This window comes from Ceratina calcarata, unplaced genomic scaffold, assembly GCF_001652005.2.
Source record: "Ceratina calcarata isolate Rehan_Ccalc_2016 unplaced genomic scaffold, ASM165200v1 scaffold115.2, whole genome shotgun sequence".
NCBI lineage: Eukaryota > Metazoa > Arthropoda > Insecta > Hymenoptera > Apidae > Ceratina > Ceratina calcarata.
Genome location: NW_017132446.1, coordinates 285,738 through 306,156, shown reverse-complemented (window position 1 = coordinate 306,156; position 20,419 = coordinate 285,738). Strand labels below are relative to the sequence as shown.

Genomic DNA, 20,419 nt, shown 5'->3' with positions numbered 1-20,419 from the left:
CAAATTCAACATGCTAGCATTGTTTAAATGTATAGCCTATACATCCTTAATCGCAGTGCCCCGGATTGTGCGTAGATAAATACGAATATCGCGTGCGCTGATTAATTTTTTCACGTATGGATGTAGGTGGACTGTATCACGAAATTTGGTACTAAAGAACAAAAAGTTAAAAAACAGAACCAATGAAAGCTGGAACAATAGAACAGGCACTGAATCTGGTACAATACTCGAATGGCTCTAAAGGGTATTTAACTTTGAAACATGTAAATGAAATATCGTGTAATAACTGGAACAAGAGTAATATCTTCGCATAAATTCTTCACGAAGTTGCAAATTAAAGGCGTTGTTTCCTTGCGCAAAACCAACGTTATCCTATTCATAATTCCTATTCATATCAAAGCCGATGAATTCCTACAAGAGTTAGAACTGAAATCATATTAATTAAGCGATTCTACGAAATTGTCTTTGGGAAATCTGTGAAATTATGAAACCGCGCGCATGCATCACGTCTCGCCGTCCAACTAATTTATTCTACACGTAGGTATGTTGCTTTATCAGGGAAATAAAGAAGCAAAAAAGGAATACGTGTAACTCTGGTAAAAAGGGGAGATAAATGAACGCAGAAAAAGGTCATAACGGGCTGACAAACGCGTCGTCGTGCGAAACAGCCAAACTACGCTCCCCCGCATTGTACCTCGAGGCCGCGCGGACAGGTGCTCGGGGCTACGGGTGTGTGGCGAGACGAGGTGGCGGTCGGTTTAATTTCTTTTCGTTCCGCTTTATTTACATGGAACGATCCATTGTGCGCCGTCGCAGCTAATGCACAAATTGAATCGTCTAGCGGCAAAAGCCGCAGAGTATACCGACCGCGTAATTTCGTTCGCGTTCCGCGAACGGAGGGAAAATGAGCGGCCGAGGGTGGTGGGGGTTTTTAACTCGTTTACCCATTGCGGTTCTAACGAGGCCCGCCGCCGCAGCCTCGCTCGCCTTCCCTTCTCTCTATCTCGCCGCCGCGGACACGCGCGACGGACTCAGCGCGAATACGACCGATTGTTTGCCAAATAACGTTATAACCGCGAATCGAGGCCTACCATCCCGAGAGACGCGGAAACCGCCTTTGATCATGCGAATTTCACCCTCGTCCATGCCGCAAACACGACCGTCCCCCGTTCCCGCGCCGGCGCCGATTCGATTCGATTCGATTCGCTTTGTAGCCTTCAAGTCGCGCGACACTCATTCCCGACCGCCAACGGCTTGTCTTCGATTCCGTGCCAGTTGTTTTACGTAATTGCGGTGCTCTTGTTGTTCCATCGGTCGTCTTTGTTGTTTTGGACAATTGTGTACACGGTCGTTTTGCGCAGTTCACAGTACATTTTCCAATGTTAAATCGCTGAAGTAGGATTGAATTAATTCATACCGAGCGCTGAATTTCGTTCTTTGTGCGCGAGTCATTAAATCATCGTTAAAAATATGATCATAATAGGGGATAATGATCTGACGACCTCGTTTAACTGCAGAATGGTGAATACGTCTAATAGCTGACAATGGGAGAAGAGCCAGAGACGCGGAAAATCGGATAAATATAAAAGTGTATTACACGGTCGTTTTCCTTGCTAATTAATCCTTTGGGATTACGTTCGCGGGGAGAGCGTTCGAATTTTATACCCCACATCGGTTGGCATAATTACACGCATTGTACGCGAGAAACGCCGGAAGCTGCGGGACGTACGCGTGTACGGCCCCTCGCATCATACGATAATTAATTAGGTCCAGGCCGTGATACGAGGTGTAACAACGTGATCCGAAGTTGGTTTTTCGGTTAATTATTTGCCCGAGACTCGCGGCCAAACCCGGCCACGAAAAAGCCACAGGTTGGCGTTGATCCGCGTACCACTCATTTTTAACTGAGCGTCACGATTACAGATGTGAGAGATTATTAGACGGAGGAATTAAAATAATGATGACCGAGTTGTCTCATTTTTCTGATCTCGTTAATATCTACTCTAGAAGCGCGTGAGGTATAAATGCAACTACAGTCGTTCACTGAATAGATTATCCAACGCACTGCTTATTGGCACGATTAACGAAGATAGAAGTTATGTGTAGTTGAGCAGGTTAATACAGTTCACTGGGACAACGAAGGATCAATATTCCTGAGAAACAATTTGGATGAACGAATAAAAAAATAATACAGTAATTATTTTGTTACTGTAGATTACTTATTGACTTCTATCAAACCATAAATGAATTCTTTAATGGACTCTAGTAAATGTAAACCAATTTGAGATTGCTAAAGGGGTTGAAAATTCCTATTCTGCAAACTAGACAGTAATGTGTAGACTTTAACAAGAATTAATTATCACTACGTGAGACAGTACAGATCTAAAGATCGTCAGTCATGTATAAAGATATATAGCGTAGAAGCCATTCCGCATGATAAGAGTATGATAGTATAATAATAATTGCATCACTATTTCACGCAGTACGAAACAGAGTCGAAATATGAAATCGTGTCGGTTATCATAAATTTGAAAGCGCGACTGAAATTTGATACGATATTGGATTTACGCGAGGTTCTACGTAACGTTAATTCGAAATATTACATCCCCCTGACGCAGTTACCGTTAACGTTGAACTCGACGTCGTTTAAAATAAAAGTAGAGTAACGTATATTGCGACGATTTTTACCAGGAACACGTTCAAATTTCCCTGGAATTTATGCGTTTGAAGGTACGCAGTGGTGTTCGTATATCAATCATTGAAAAAATGGAGAACAATGCATCGATTAGAAAATAAAATACAGCCGAGCTAGGTTTTAAAAGTACGCTTCCGCATTGCACGGACTGTGAACGTTTACGTGCATTTTTATGTGGTTATAAATTTTCGACGAATAAAACCGGAAGTTCGAGTAAAATCAAAGAAGAGAATACATGGAATATACGTAGAACTTGCCGCTGACTTAACCGTCCGCAAAAGATTTCCCTATTTACGTGAATCCAACTATGTCGGAGCGGAAGGTAAGCAAGCGAGAAGAGAAAGAACTTTCGTGCTAGTCAAGAAAGTAGGTTGGTATTTTTGTACTCACCTATCTCCTGATCGGTGATCCTGCCGCGGCACAGGGTGGCACCCAGGACGAGAAGAAGTGACAGACGCGTGTGAACGGAGACGGCCATCTCATCCAGCAGCATCTCGACGCCTCGATGTCACGTCACGTCACGTCACGTCACTGTGTAGTCACGTCAACGACACACCAGAACTTCTAAACCCGTCCTTCCTTCGTTCGATGACGCACAAGATCGTCCTTTTTCACCCCTCGGCGGCCTTCTCTCTTTCGTTTCCACAGCGAGGGAGGGCGAACACGCGCGCACCGGCACCCGCCACCCTCGACCACCGGTTCAAACCGAGCTTCTTCTTTTTGCGAGCGCAGCTTCCAAAGCTACTCAGCTGCTCTCCTCCTCCACGAGCTAACTTGCACCGGCTCCCCCCTGTCTCTGCCCGCCTCTAGAAACCACTTTTCTACGACTCAAACTCTCATCCGTCGATTGCCACCCTCTCTTGCTTCGTTCACCCTTCGCACCGCAGCACTCGTCCGCGCGTTACCCGCGGCTCCTCGCTTCGTCCAGAGTTTCATACGACTTCTACGGGTCGTGATCTCCCCCACTCGTTCGCACGCCGTTTCGTCACCTTCGAACAAAAAGAGAATTTATACACGATTAGATCGGAGAGATGCGAGAGGAACATTCGCGAACGACGATCGAACATCGTCAACGAGCAGGCAGCGAACGTAAATGGCTTTTATGAAATTCAATTGACGCGAGCCACGTGACGGTATAAGCGCAACTTGGAGCAATGGGAACAGGAATACATCGTGAGCTGCGCGACTGTCTCATGATCAAAATGAGAATTCAGAACTAGAACTCACCAACTTTCGTTTTCGAGTTGCATTTTAAAATATTTGTAAATTATATTCGCAAAGAATTTTCGCAATTTCCCATTCGTGTTCCCATTGCTCCAAGTCACGCTTCTCCCGTGACCGATATCGAGAGTCTAAATTCGAGAGGAGATCAAGCGGAACAAAAAATTGAAAATTTGTTATCACAGACTCAGACGACGTTACGCGTTCCTATTCAACGCGCGAGGCGGGATATCGCGAACGACCGTTGATATCGAGCTGCGAACGTTAACACGCGAAATTCACTTGATAGCGTTAGCATTCAACCAGCCCCATCCACGGTCCTCCTAATCGGCCGCGCTGTCTCTTGCTTGCACCCCCGATGTATCCTGAAACGCACGCACGTCTTTTCACCCCCTCTTATGGCCTTTTCACACTGCGTTTTCCGCTCCCGTATTCTGCCCAGGACGGCGAGCGTTCCAAGTACCTAAAAGACGTGCAACCAGTACCGTAATTTAAAATGTGAGGTATAGGGAATAGTATGTAAAAGCTGGGTGACGCTCAGCTGACCCGATCTTCTGTGCGTAAGCGAGGGTCAAGAGTATGGGTCAGACCCCTGCTGGGGCCAAGAGCGGGAAACTTCGAGAGCGATTTTTTGGTGGTGGGAAATACAGATTTATCCTACAGTACTGATTGCCCGCCTTTTAGATGCTAGGAACAAGAATTCCACCCGCCGTCCCGGGCGGAACACGGCAGCGGAAAACACAGTGTGAAAAGGCCATTACAACGCGAGTCCTATTCCGCTGATTTTCCTTTCTCGCGAGCGCAAGGGCGCGCATTCAGCGCCGACAGCGATCGCGCGTGCCCATTGCAATCTACCGAGGTTGAAACACGTTCCTCTCGCTCCTTTTTTTCATCCCCTCGACCTCCCTTGCCCCGTGGAAATGGTTGCTGACGTTGTACACTTCGCGTTGTAATCGCGGCCTGGTTCTTTTTTTTTCGCGTCGGGTGGGCTTTTCGAAAAAACGGTCGCGTGGCTGACTGGAATTTTTTCCGCGATCAATGGATACCTTTTCGAGGGTGCACGCGGCTGGCAGGGAAATTCGGCTTAGGGAAGCTTAACGCGATAGCATCTGACGATCCCAGGAATGGTGTCAAGGGTTGCTTCCTCTGGGTTACTTTTGAGATATTGAAATTTAAGGAATGTAAACACAGCTTTTTCCCCGGTTGCATGAGAATTGTTTCGTCGAGTACCGGTGCTTTGAGAATACGATTTCTCTGTTTTCGTCTTTCTATTCCTGACTCCGTCGATCTGGAAATCCTTGGCTTTCAAAGCAGAAGTTGTATAAGTTATCAACGCGAGTATGTAAAATATCCGAGAAGTCCGATCGTCATTTTCCCGAGAACAAGCCGAGTCATTGATAGGAAAAGTGAAAAGTCCGCGAAGTCACAGTGGCATAAGAAAATTCCGCAGATTCTTAAGAGAGGTCAGAACGGTATAATGCACAGAATGTAATCGAGCAGAGATGGCCTGGCCGGGGATTCGAGATTTCCATGTAAATGCACCGACGCGCGTGCAACTATTCGGGGAGGACAGGTCGGTCAGCTCGAGGGGTTGAGATTGAACCCTAACGATCCTCTCTTCACCGATCTCTCCGGCCCGGCCCATAAACGTGGCGTCGCAATAAGAGGGTCGAGGATGGTCGGGACGGTGGGTTGACAATAGGCGAATCCTACGACGACGGGCCAGGAGAATTCGATTGCGCCAGATATGCACTCTTCCCCATCGCCAAATGCAACGTCAGTCTTTCAGGCTACAGGAAAAGCCCGGGAGCTCGGTTTTCCGCCTTTTGTGACGCGTAACGCTACCGCTCGCGCGCTTTATGAATATTCTTGGAATTTTAATGCGCGTTTCAACGACGATCTTCATTCACGAATTCGGGCCAGCCCGTCGTCGTCGACGTCGTCGTATCGAGCAGTCGACGTCGACGTCTCACGCGAGCCTTGGCAAGCTAACAGCACACGCAGGACGTGCCTCAGATTCGTCGACCCCTTCATTGAATATTAAAACGAAGATAAATGAACGTCACGGATGTATTTCCATCTATCGAATGCAATTTATCGTACGAACAATAACGCGTTTATATAATGTGCTTTGTACGTTTGGGAACTTCTTTTCAAATAGAAATATAACTAATAAGCGTTCTGAACGGTTCTGTTTAATCGATTCGTTCATAATTGTATCTTTTGTTCCGAACTAAATTAACTTGAATAAAAATTCATATATTTCTCCTTTAAAAGCAGTCGTTTGACGAGTGAAATTGTGAACGAATTTTTTATACGAGAACAAAATGTAAGTGAAAATTTGACAAAATCTGAAGAGCACGTTTTAATTAAAGGCGTCAAGATATTCGTGGGATAAAAATTGGCTAGGAGCGGAACTGAAACGAAGATCACAGGGTTCGCAATCGACTCTTTCTACGCAGGTAGAACTGGCAGTGTCCTTCGAAAGGAACCTTCTTATTTGCGACTGCGGACGAGCAAAATTGTTTTCTCGGGCCTCTTTTTAAGAAGATTACCGGTTAACGAGTGACAAGTATCTAATTTGCCTCTCACAGTGGTAACGGTAACGGTTCCCGGTATCGCGATACCTATCCTAAGAGGGGAGGTTCAATTTAGCGAGCCGTCTTCGCGAGTAAACGCGCCCTTTCCGAAAAGCAGTGCCCATTGAACGCGAACAGAGGCAGCCAATTTAGGGAATTACCCGCGCGCCGGTTCCTTTGTATGGAACAGGCCACTGTTCTGCGTGCCAACAACCCGGTGAAATAACACTGAGTCTCCGTTTTATTAACCGTGAGGCTCATCGGTTATCGAACGCGTTCAACGAACGACGCGGTGTTCATTTATTAATTCGATTTTCCGTGTTTAAAAGCGCTCCAATTAGCCGAATGCGCAGTGGCACTGATAAATATATCAAATGATTTGGTACTGTTGCATTATCGGAAACTGCGGCACGAATTTGACGTCCGCTTGTCTTACACCGTCCGGATCAGTCGGGATATTAATACATGAATTAAAACATGAATTTCCTAGAAAATTATTTCATTCCAATTCTGACGAGCTCGGAAATCGTACTTTATACGGTTTAAAAATTCCCTGCGTATTCTCTCTGATTTCATTCTACGTTCGAACAGAATGTTCGTTAAGTACAGCGACTAATCGATTGTAATCAAATGTAATCTTGTAAAGAATTAATTGGCAGAAATTAATCACGGCGAGGAGAAATGCAACCCTCAAATGTCTCGCACGAGCATCAGAAACCTAAGACAGTTCTCCATTTTCTATGGTTTCGGGTGTACTTGCCAAATACCTTGTTACAGGAATCCAATTATTTTAGAAATTCGCTGAGATACGAAATTTCAACGCCTAATTGCTATTAGGCTACGCAAACATGATTAAGAACTGGAATACAGGACACGTTTGGAAAGAAAATACAGCGTAACAGAATGCTTGCTGTTCAAGCCCAAGAATGAACAGTAATTACCTTCAGAAAAACGTGAACAAATCCTGTTGAACGAAAGAAATCTTTCCGGGACGTCAAATAATTCTCCAACAATGACGAAAAAAGCGTGCAACAAGGGTTCACATGGACTGGATACGACGACAGTAATCGCAGGCTCTGTCGCGAGTTTCCCTGGCACACTCGGAAAGACATCTCTATTCTTACGACCGAGAGGGAACAAGCGGCGAAACGGCCACGGGGACGAGAGGAAGGACGAGAAAAAACTAGTGCGACCACGCTAAATCATAATTACATCGTCCGCCCGTCGACTCTTTTAAAACTGGGTCGTGAACATCTTTTGCGCTGCATCAGACGCAACTGCTGTAAAAATGAATAAGCGCGACGTAGGAACGGAAGAGACGTCAGAAAGACCGACGTGAATTACAGCCATTCTCTTCCTTATTCAATTCGTCGCCTTCTCCGGCACCACCTCGACTGCCATCGCCCGCCTCCACCGAACAGAGCAACGTTCCTCGCTAGCTGTTATCATTCGCGTTGATTGTTTCCGACTGATCGACATCTTATTGTGTAAACGAGCCCGGCAACCGGGTCTTACCCCATTAACATCGCCCCGTGATCGACGAAAGTCCGTTCCAGCCAGATGTTTCCACTGGCCCCCGAATAATTCCGTAATTAAAGTTCTCCCAGAGCTTGTTCCCGAACTTTCTGCAAACCCACCCTCCCTGCTCGATTCGCGTCTCTGTCTATCTATAATTCATTTCCTCCACACGGTTTGATTCTTCGCAAAGATATCCAAGAACCTTAAAATCCTGTATTATTTGTATACTTCAACCGCATTTATATTTCATTCCCTTTCGCCTATGTAAATTCATTCAGGATCATTGACTCAATTATATATGATGAAGTATCATTTATCCTTTGTTGTATAATAACATTAAAAAATTTAAAAAACACAAGAATTCATTAAGTAAGATAATTCGATCAAAGATTACATTCTTATTTTCCGGCAACCTTGAATCTCTGTTATTGACACTGCTCCTTTATGAACCAACTGTACACGCGTGATCCCCTATATTAACTGATGTCAACTACCGTGGTTATTTGCTCGGAGATCGAAAGTTTTAAGTGGATACCGAACCGCAGATGCCAAGAGCACACCGGGGGTTCTTAGTGAGGTCGGTTCTCTAACGAGATACGCTGCGCTATGTTCGAGCGTATTCAGTAATTTGGCTGAAATTTTGCACATAGTTCTAGTGCTCCATGTATAATAACGCGATAAATAACTAGACACTGTCTTCGATATTACGCAACAGTATCTCCTACCAAGTATTAATTCCTAATCGGAACTATTTATATTCCTTTGGAAGAAAGTAATAGATTGATGCAATTAACTGAATGAAATTTCTCAATAATGTCACTCAGTAATTAGAAATTAATTCAAAGAGTTATGAGTCATAAACGTGCAGTAAGTTAACAATTATTTGTAATTTCCATTTCGGAAATCGTGAATAATTAAATAGGATATTGCAATTCTGTTTACATCCACAGTAATCAGAATCAATCAAGAAATCATGTCAGAGTGGTTAACGCATTCAGCAGCCACAAACCCTAATCAATTCTGACTTGCCGAGTAAACTTCGCAAGGTAAACCAATCCAGGAGGCAGACATCAAAATTCCAACCAAAAGAATACACTCGACGTCCCCTGAGCACCTGATATCGAAGAATACTCGACACTCCCGATCTCTTCACCTTAGTCTACCGTTCGCTAAACTCTCTCGAGACGCGAACTGCACGCTTACCTGTTCTCCTGGAAAGTCGATCGGTTCCCAGGGACTGCCACGAAGAGTCGGACGACTATGACGGTCGCCAAATCGCGTTACATAATTCCCATCGGGCACGGAGGCTGCCACTAACTTATTCTTCGAGAAATCGTCGAAGCTATCGTACGAAGTATCGGAAGTCAACGATCAACCGAGTTCTCACGTCGAAAGTCACCGGCGAACTGGTCACAAAACAATTCACTCCGAACTCGTTTATAAGACCTCCGCGTTTCGAGGGGATCCTTCACCCCTTTCCGCGACTCTTCCGGACACTCGCGCGCGCACAGTTAGCACAATGATCGAAGAGGGGTTAGACAGGGTTAACCAGCGTCGCGAATCGACGTCGCGTTACAACTTGTTGAAAAGTCCGGGCGATCGATGATCTCGCTTGACGATTGACTCGCGCGGATACCACCACCGCATAGTTCCGATCCGAAGCTCGAACTGCGACACGCACGATCCGTCAAGCCACCGACCCGATTGTCCATTGCCCCTCGCCACGCGACCGATCCATTATCCTCCAAGACAGCGCGATATTAGCGGTATTACGCCGCGGATCTGCGATTTAACGCGGCGATTTGTCACGAGTGCCAGCCGATTTTACGTTTCTCCGTCCGCGAGAATGAAAACAAAGTTCGACCGAGTGCTTTTACAAACGCGCAGAAGTTTTGCTCGCGAAAACTGTCGAAAATTTCCGATGTCACCTTGGCCACTGCACTCCGATCTGTTCTCCGCACGTTCGAAGGACGACCGGTGATAACGGCGCGGTTATCACGCAACGATATTTGCTACTGCAATTCGCTATGTTCGTGTGGCGCGCGCGCGACTACCCCCGTCACGTCGGCGTAGCGGGCACGGGAATCCAGAGGTCGTGTCGCAAGGACTGCACGGTAATCACTGGGAGACGCGTTCCGTGGGACACGAGGCGCGCGCCGACTCCCCGCACGGAGCGCGCCCGGAAAACACCGGAATGGACCGAACGGACACGAACGAGGACGCAGAAGATGCGGCTGTTTGAAAGACCGATTGGGCCCGGGGCCACCGGGGCCACCTCGAACGCCTTCAGGGTATACGAGGTCTTCATTCACGCGGCCTCAGGCTACTACGTTTGTATGAACTCGTCAGGGAATCGGCAGATTCATCTGCGTGACCGGATGATGAAATGGAACGTGCCGGGATTGTATGAATTACCGTGAAATCATTCTAAAACTAATTGCTTAACTGATAGAAGCTTCAATGACTTTTCAATTTATCAAAAGGCAACATAATGCGAACGTCGATACAAAATATGATTGATCACATTACAAAATGTATTCATAGTACTGACTGGAAATTCAGTGAAATTAATTGTAGACCACTCAATACCAATAATTATTCGAGCATTAACATAATTTTCGATGACTTCTGATTGTTACTTATATTCAGCGAAGAACACATTTAACTATCGCCACGCGTTAATGAACGTAATGAGTACCTGTACTATTCAGTAACACCTGCTTTTTCGTATCTACGGTAGTCATCGTTAATATCGTTTCCCTTTTCCCTTTTACAGTTTCGTCACACATCGGTGATGGTTCAGTTTGGATAACAACGAGTCCGCGAGCGATCGACGTTTCACCGATTTCGAATAATCCAGCACGGGGATTCGGGCGTGCGGTAATGTATCGAGGTGTTCGAAAATGTAGGTTTTTCGCGAAACTGTATATCCCGAAAATGGCACGGCTAATGCAGAACATGTGTTCAATTTACACCCGACGTTCGCTCGCGACGGTATCCCGACGGAAACGTGAACACCTACGCCTCTCTCCGACGCTACGTACGTGTGCGCTCACGTATTTGTTTTTTTTTTTGTAGACGCATCAGTGGCCTCGTTATTTCACGAAATGTTTTATTTCATCGCGCGGCACCGCGAGAGCCGAAATGCCGGTGATAATGCGACCAAACGGGAGTAGCGACGCGTCAATTGTATTCCCGTAACAATAAAATTCTCCGCGAAAAATTATTCGGCCGGACGAGCATGTCAGAACCGTGCAAATTTATTTACTGCGCGGAAATTCGCACCTATTTCGCGTACCGTCGGCGACAAAATTCAATTTACCCCGGATCAAACGTCGATGACTGGTCAGAACTTTCTATTATGTACGCCATAAACGGCCTGAAGAAAATGCAACGCGCCATTTTGCATTTTAATACCTGATACTAAAAATTATGCACGAGCTAACGAAACGGTAGAGGCAAATGAAATAACGTCAGAAGGAAATTAGTTGACGCGTTGACGAGAGAATGAATTAAGCAAGGGATTGTTTTATTTCATTGGAACGCGTTTTCATTAATCCCTCGACCGCTGCGCGCTGCAGCGTGAAACAAAGCATGAATCCTTGGCGAACTGTTTCTCTAAAACATCCTTGGCAAACCGTGGAATCGAGAATTCCACGCTACCGCCGTGACAGCAGGTGTTCGCGAATATTTTTAATAACACGGGATATGAAATAATTCAGCGACACCGAATGTGTCGCGGCGAAGTAAACAGTAACAAGCTTGCCGGTGCGTGGGGATAAAAAATTATGAATGGCTGAAACAATAAACCGTGTTTTCTTTTTTAACGATAATTCCAATTCTGTTATTGAACGTTGCGATGTACCATGAATAAACAGTCCCATGTTTATTTTAATATACACAAATTATAATAACTCGAGGTCTGCGTATTATTCAATCAGATATATTTGTAACAATTGTTCTGGAATTTCGAAGAACGTTGGAGTAATTGAATTAACACATAATATGATAATTTTCAATTTACGAATAATGAGACGAGTGTTATAAAAATCGTATCTCAAATCTTTTCGATGTTAGCACGTATCTCCTATCCAATCTTCCAATCACTAAAAAACGATGTTCCAACGATATGAGCATTTCACCGAGGAAAGTAGTCTATTTCCTGATCCACGTCCAAGCGTGTGCTTACCTATCTCGTTTTTATTCATGGACTGACAGACGTCCGACGAGAGAAACCGAGCGTCGCATCAGCCACAGAACGAACCATGTATGTATGTATAAATAAATCGTCGTTCGGATTACACGTGTCACGCCGACGAAATATCATGATCAGGGAATGGGATACAACCGCGAGAAGGGTTCTTCTTCCTCGCGAAGACGACCGCATATCCCGGGCACGTAGAAGTGGCGACGAGCCCGTCTCGACGAATACCTACGCTACGTCGAGATTTGCTTGTCGCAGCTTATGAGGATGCATGCACTTTTCCACGCTGGAGTGGATCGACGAGTGCGAAGATCGCTATGTCATCCTAGAACGAACTCACTACGTCAATAAGAGTGCTCAAGCGAAGAATACAGAGCGGACAGGCTGTTAATCATCCTGTTCACCTTTACACGATTCATCTTATAAAACGTGTATTAATAACTGACAACAAAATTATTTATTAATTACCCTGGATGTCGAACAGAATTCAATTCGATCATACCTAAGACAGTTAATTGACATTGCGATTATCGTGTTTCACTTTACCTGACCCGTTGGTCTCTTTACTACGACATAAAACCGTCGAGGTTATTCTACTAAAAAGAACGAAGGCCGGTATATTGCCCATAAAAAATGCTACAAATTTCATTCGCGCAATTCCCTTTAACATAGTTCTCTGCACTTTATTAAATGAACTAAAAATCTAACAAAGGTTAACGGGGTGATTGCCTGAACAATTTCTCTTGGATCTATCTACAATAATATACGGGTGAAGGAATAAGAATCGAGCTAAGGAGCAGTTCACGCTTTATTGATTCAAGTTTCTCGAATCCACGGGATTCGGGTTGGTTTATTTCCGCTCGGCGAGGGCGTCGCGGGTACCAGCTGGCGGTAAGTGTTTTTTCTCCCGTGAATAAAGGCGAGAGCACAATTTGCCGCGAGCAGCGCGAAAGGCGGGAAGATTATAAAGAGAAACGATCTAACCCCGTGGAGTCACGTCATCGTTGAACGAAGGAGAAGAGGCTTCTATCCTCTCGAGCTTCGCGGAGTGTCGACCCAGCAGGTGCTCTCACGAGATTTGCTTGTCGGGGCTTATGAGCTACCCGCGCCTACCACCCGCCACGAAGAGATATTGATATTATGACTATTGACATTCTAGGGCCGCCTACGAGATATTCGGCAGGGTGCAATAAAACGCGTTGGCTTCCCGGAAGTGAGTTAAAAATATTAGATACACACATCGTTCTGATGTGTGTATCGAATATTACGAGAGACGTGAAAAAGTATTCAGTCGGTCGTCGTTTGATCTATATACGGATACTTCGTGTATGACACTAGGTTAGAAGATGAGAAGAAACTGACGTAACGATCTAGCACATCTGTTACATTACGAATTTGCAAAAAAACGTGTGCAACTGATTATATTCATATTCATTAGACTAATAGTACACTGTACCGTATAAAAACTTGTGAGCCTGTCGAATGATCGATTGCCATTTCACATTATAATTATACCGAGCATTCTACATACATTTCGGTACGGTGCTGAATAAATGAATCTCGTTAAGAGCATCAAAAGCTAACTATCAATTACGCGATACGAAACTCGATCAAAGACGGCGTTTAACATAAACCACACGAAACCACGCATTCCCCATATGCCGTCTCTCCTTAAGGCCTGTATGCATTCAATTTACTTGACGTACGCGGCCAGGAACATCAGAACGCATAAAACGTTCGTTCTCTTAATCCGCGAGTCGTCGGGTGGCCAATTATTCAAATATAATTGAATACATACATAGAGAATTAACAGAAGGCAGGATGATCCGAGTCGACTTGGCCACGATGATATATATTCGAGAACGACTGGTCGTTCGGGCAACAGCAGGGCGACGGGACTTTCTTGTCCCCGGCAATGCGTTCTGCTCTTTTTCGCCGCTCGATGGACACAACAAAAGAGGAGGGCAACTACGTGGCAATAAAACCGAGGTGCAACCTGGAATGTGGACCACCGTCCTGACTTCTTGCAGAGTTCCTGTTTTATGGCGTATAATTAAAGCCCTCTAAAATGAACAAGCTTTTGAATTGTATGTAATTTCAAGTAGATTGAGAGAATTGTTTGAAATTGAGGGTTGCCTTCAGTTCGCATTTTCTTTGCGGTTTGAGGTAATTCGTTGAATCTCGTGAGAGAATCAGTAACATAAATTACAGTTTTTCTATGTTTCTTTCCTATATGAAATTCAATAAATCTTTTATCAAACGATGTTACGGGATTACAACATCGCGCGCAAAGATTGTTTGCTGTTTTAAGCAGACAACAGAATCGCGATTTATGCTGCTGTCAAGAAAATAGTTAAATTCTACTCGAAAAAGCTGTATTCTTCCGCGTTCTTGGAACGAGAAACGGTCTAGGGTATCCCGTAGTCTTGTCGCCGGAGTTTATGAGAATGCATGTCATTGTCCCCTATTGTGCGGCTCATGGACCGCAGCGGGAGCACGAAACGGCAGAGTTCTTTCAAAGTGCTCGTAAGAAGGTACGAACATTCACCCCTACGCATGATCCGACCCATTGTTATAAAACACGACGCGCGATATACAAGTGCCACTGTCCTTGTCTGATCATCGAATGGAAATCCTGTGTCAATCAAACCGGTCCTTCTGTCACGCGACGAATACGAACGCGTTGATCAAAGTATTGAAGAGAGACGTATGGAAATTTGTCAGAATAATTTTCTTTACTAACTAAGTTGTCACAGATCGCTTGAAAAATTGTATTGTTATTTTGAAGCCATTTGAACAATCATTAGTCATTTATTAACGCTTAGAATCAAGCAAATAATTTGTTTGCCAAAGAAAAAACAATGAAACCTTTCTCTATCATAACAGGATGATCGTGACCGAGATAATCTGACGATTAGGTAGAAAATACAGCGTGAATCGATGGTAAGCGTGAGCCGATCGGTTGATTGGCTCAGATACGTCTCATGGCACGAGCTTAATGCGCTTATAGACTGATCGTAGGCTATGTAGACAGAGGTATTACTATGGTGCACCGACCGGAATTCCAGTGACAGCACTGCTCCTATCTGCTCGCCGTGATAGGAAGACGCCGGTTTACGTTTCGTGACACCTGGGTCCGTCAAGAAAATGTCATTCAAGATTCACGGGTCTCAGGATTGAATGATGAGACGTATCGAGGCACGGTTTGCCCTAATTAATCTTGTCCGCTTGTTCAACCCCCCTACCGTGGCCACGTTAATTTCGTTGCATAAATAACTGTCATACCTTTTGACATACACAAGAAATCACGTTTAATCGTAATGTAACTAAATGAGAGTAATAAAACTGATTCCGATGATTGAGCAGATTCAATTGTATTACTGAATTCTGAGTTTATAAAAAATTTTGGTAAATCAGGATTCAATTTCTGTTGGCTTTCTGTGTGTTCTTTTTTACAATTTCGATCGCGTATGAACTGTTGAATAACGTTTCATATCGTCTACAATTTGTTTTCCATTTAGCTTCGCATGAACGTGCGTACATGATTAAACGATCGGCTGGTTGGATTCATGAAAAACGAACTACGAAAAGTGAACTTTTGACTATGCGAGAACACGAAAAATAAAAACGGTTTGATGCAGGCTTGATGACTTGAAAATAGTAAAACACAACGTTTCGCACAGTCGAGCATGTCTCCCTTCTCTTTATTCTGCATCACGTTAGCAGATGCATGATTGGTATTCATAAAGAAACGAGTCTATTGTATCTGTGATACAGTCCTGCGGGGAGTTCCACTTTACGGTCTTGGTCTATTACGTATCGCGAGATGGAAGACTACGCGGGTCAATTAACAGTTACACTTGTCTGGAAAGAAATTCGAGCATGGAATGGAGAGGAATTGTTTGAAACTCGAAACTCATTTCATAGGGCGCAGAATCTCGGCAGAATTTGCACCGGGAGAAGCAACTAAGCCACTTTGTATTGTTACGAGCAGCGTTAATAACAACTGTATGATACGGATCTCCCGTGATTTTAAATAATGGATGATAGAATGAAATCATTGGTTCTCGTAAATGAGACCTAATATACGTAAGAGGTACGACGTTGTACGCTTCACCTAAAAGTAAAATTTCTTTTTATACAGGGAAACTCATTACATTATTTGAAATGAGACACTGTTTAATGTTTCGACTAATCCTGTACGTATATTTTTTTATACAGACAAGTGCGATAGATGTTAGTGAGATTTTTCTCAGCCCCGTCGTTCATCTCATGGATTGAAAGCGGCCAACGTAAGAGCTAATTAACCGTTACGCCTGCTTAACCTCACAAGATATAGACACCCTCTAGGGTGCTTACGACTCCGACGGGTTTACTTCGCGGAGAACTTACTTCTAGGCAAAAAGATATTCCCCGCCCCAAGTATCACCCGTGGGTACCCGGTAAATATTTGATGCCACCGCTCGTTCAACGTTCCGTGGCCTCCGACCGACACGACGGTGTCGATCACAAACACGCGAAAATTGTTAAACGTCGGTAAATATATTTATAAATCGGAATCATTTATTCTCTATAATTGAGAATTGTTTTAAACGAAGATAAACTATCACGTAGGACAATTCATTATGAACGATGATGGGAAGTGGAGCGAAATTTAAACACAGAAGAAAACTAGCCTAATTTCCAAAGTTCGGACTAACACGGCTTTTAATATAACTTCTTGAGTGAGCAAACAGAGATTCTAATCCAAACATTACATCCTCCCGCGTTCAGGCTGGGTTCTCTCTCAGCGAGAAAAATGGTCGGCTATCCAAGATCACAGCGCGGCGGCGACGACGGCGTGTCAGCACGCGAGGATTCCTCGGATTCCGCAGGAGTACATGTCGGATCGCGGGACGTTCGAAATAAATTCTGTTAAGAAGCTTGCCGGGGCTTGATTCGAGGCTGGATGTGCTAATGCATTTAGCCAGAATGTGCATGCATATGTACACGACCGAAGCCGGTCCTCCCCTATCGTTAAACAATCTTCGCGAATATCGTCGGTGCAAACATCAGAATCCGGGCCAGTCCCTCGCTCCCGTTATGGGATTGAGATTCCGTTTCACCGACGCGACGTGAGTTTCCTTCGGCTCCGGATGGAAGGAAATACGAGGGGGGCGACTGTTATTGGAGGATCCTCGTACCTTTCTCCCTCCATCCTACGTGTCGGCTGCATCGCTCTTCGCTCCACCGTTTCCATCTCTCCTCTTTCACGCGACTTATCCATCCCCATTTCTCTCCCTCGGCCGCCCTTCCATTCCGCCTTTCGTCTTCGTTCCACGGTCTCGGTTACCGATTCCTCGCGCTCGCCACCCACCCACCTTTGCCTGGCTTATCGGTGCTGCTGGTCTTTACCCTACATACCGACTCTCTGTCTTTCCTCGCAATTCAACGGAATCGGTGGTTCAGTCACTGTTCCACTCCAAAGATTAAGTGTATATCAGATGATACGAGATTTCGTGGAATTGAATGTGCCAATGGCGGTTGACGGATTATTACCGGGAATCCGGTTGCCTTTTCTCTGGGCATCGTGAGAATTCTCGTTAGCCCGGGAAAAGGGTCATTATAAGATCGTAAAGGAAACGATTCGAAACAGGTAGGATGCTGATTGAAAAAAATTCTTGACTGATTTCAGTTCTCGCCCAGTCATTACTGGTTCAAGTGGTACAAATTACTTTTCGGGTACTTATGTAATAAACTATACCAATTTTATTCAATAATTCTTCTATTCTTTTGGCGAAGAAACCGTGAATGGCCAATGATTTCTACGATTTTAGGTATTCTAGAGAAGTAGATGTAGAAAGTTCGTGTAAATAACAATTCCAAACTAGTTTAAGTAAAGTTATGACTTATAGATTTATAGAGATATAAGAGAGAGCGAGCAGGAGAAATGTTATTGTATTTTGATATTATTATGATTTTATTAAGTTTGTAAAGAGATGAGGAGAGGTATGAATGGAGAAAAGTATGAAACAATGAGAGTGTTAGTAAAAATGTAAACCAAGTCCATTTCTGGGACAATAGACTGAAATAAAGTATTATACAAATATTATATAACAATTCCACACAAATAAATGCATAAGTAATAATTTCAATGTACTATTTCTCGTATGTAAATTCGGTTTTTGTATATCTACTCCAATGTCCCGCTCTTCCATATAATCTTGCTCGGTCTCGGCAAACGTATATTGACCCTTAATCATGCGAAATCCAGCGTTTCAAACTAGTTCGTACAAAGTGAGCATGCATAATGTTCCCGCTGGGTGAAGAATGGTGTTAGATCAACGCAGAAATTATGTTTTGCGGTAAACAGGAAGCAGAAATTCCCTCCGTGGAGGGAGGACTATCCGAAATTTCTTACCCCGCATTCCTCACAGCGTAACGTCATGAAACTGGAATTCAACATAACAGGAAATATGAAAATGATCGATCACGTGCATAATTTGCTAAATTATCCAAATCAAAAAGGATTTCGATGCAAAATGAAACATTCATTTTATATAGACGTTTCTTCGATCATTTAAACATTTCAAAGTGCACTCGTCATTTAACCCTGAATGCATAAAATCTAGCCATTACGATATTTTATATTCGTAAGAGTATGAATACTCCTTTTTATCCAGAACTTAGACCACGGAGCGAAGAGATCTTTACTGATCAAAGATTAGCTCGGAGAAAAGAAACCCCGATTACTGAAAAGCGTAGTCGTTCGAACACGAAACCGGCCACATAATCCGAGACGAGTGACCCGCCGTTTTTATCTGACTCGTGGAAACGCGTGCACCGACATGAGTGAACTTTTCGGCTCATTAGTCGCAAGGAGCTCGAAGCTAACGTTATTGGACCGCCTTAGCTCTGTATCCTTCTTGTTTCACCTCTATACCTCCGGTCCCGGCCCGATTCCGTTCGAACGTAGAGACGAGCGATCCCTCTCCCCACGGCTGGCTCAGTCGCCGTTTCACTCCGGGGATTAAATGTGTATCAGATGATACGAGATTCCCTAGAATTGAATGTGCCACGGGGCCGTTGCCTACCCAGTGCCGCCGATATACTAGAGGATTATTCTGTTATTTTATCGAGCGCTCGAGATCGAACGCTGTGTCCGGGGATTGCCGGCGGGGAAAGAAAGGGGTAACGAGAGCAGAGATGGGCGTGCATATTTTTTGGCCGCAACCGAATTTCGTTCCAACGATATGTAGTTTAAAATTTGACTCATGGCGCAGTGCAACGGTACTACTTTTGCAAAGGATCGTTCACCAGAGACTTCGCAGACGATCTTTTGCAAGAAAGTATACAACTACTTTATCGTTTTACATTTCGGACGAAAGATCAGATCGAACGAAGGAGTTGTCTGAAAAATATGTACTAACAAGACCGACGTCGTTAAGAGATTGATGGTTTACGCCCTACCCGCGGGAGAACATCGGTGGATTCGTGAACGAGCAACCCCCGTCGGAACACTTCGTCGACCGCCAATCATCCAACAATTATGTTTACGCGCGGTCGTTAGACCGGTTTCCAATAGAGGGTCGAGGCAGGACTATTATGAGCGTAGCCAGAAATCGCGTGTTCGGCTCCCTGTGGACTATGAGGCTTTACGATAGGTGTTACACGGCCCGTAGGTACCTTCCGGGCATTCGACGAAGAAAGAGGAAAAAATTGTGGATGGCTCGTTGGCGAGGCGACGAAAACCGTGGTTCGTTTCGTGAACGCGTACGTACACGGAGGCGTAAGATCACGCGTGATTATTGGTAAGGCGAAACGATTTCCTAGCCGACCCAGCCGGCGCTGCGTGCCGACGAGGGCACGATTTGTGTGTTTAACGAGAGAAACGGCGCTGACGCGAGCCAAATGATTTATGGACGAGAGGTAATTACACGGGACGACGTGCTCGAGATTGTCGGTTGCGGGTAGTTTTAATCGCCTCGCTATTGGGATGGAATTTATTGAATTCCACTTCTACGTGGACCTCACACCGTAAGCGAACGATTTTTTATGCTGCAGTAATGAGGATATTGACTATTCACCGAATGTTTTACTACGTTAATTGCAAATCAATTTGGAGTTTGCGGGATTATAAAATGATCCTCTATAGTAATAAAATGATATCATTTGCGATTTATGTGTATCTTAAGGATGTATAGGCTATACACTTAAACAATG

At 44.5% G+C, this 20,419-nt stretch overlaps 1 protein-coding gene across 5 annotated transcripts in view; it reads right to left on the bottom strand.

Annotated features, from left to right (window-relative positions):
* The window catches only part of LOC108623744 (nephrin), a 336,074-nt gene that overhangs the window by 243,724 nt on the left and 71,931 nt on the right, over window positions 1–20,419 (bottom strand). For 4 of the 5 annotated variants that reach the window (XM_018022487.2, XM_018022515.2, XM_018022506.2 and 1 more), the window contains exons 1-2: window positions 9,217–10,120; window positions 3,086–3,684 (exon numbers count right to left, since the gene is read on the bottom strand). In XM_018022487.2, the coding sequence (XP_017877976.1) occupies window positions 3,086–3,188 (103 nt within the window). In that variant the 5' untranslated portion in view covers window positions 3,189–3,684; window positions 9,217–10,120. Of the gene's footprint in view, window positions 1–3,085; window positions 3,685–9,216; window positions 10,121–20,419 lie in introns of those variants that run through there. The other variant, XM_018022496.2, reaches the window with a different exon arrangement.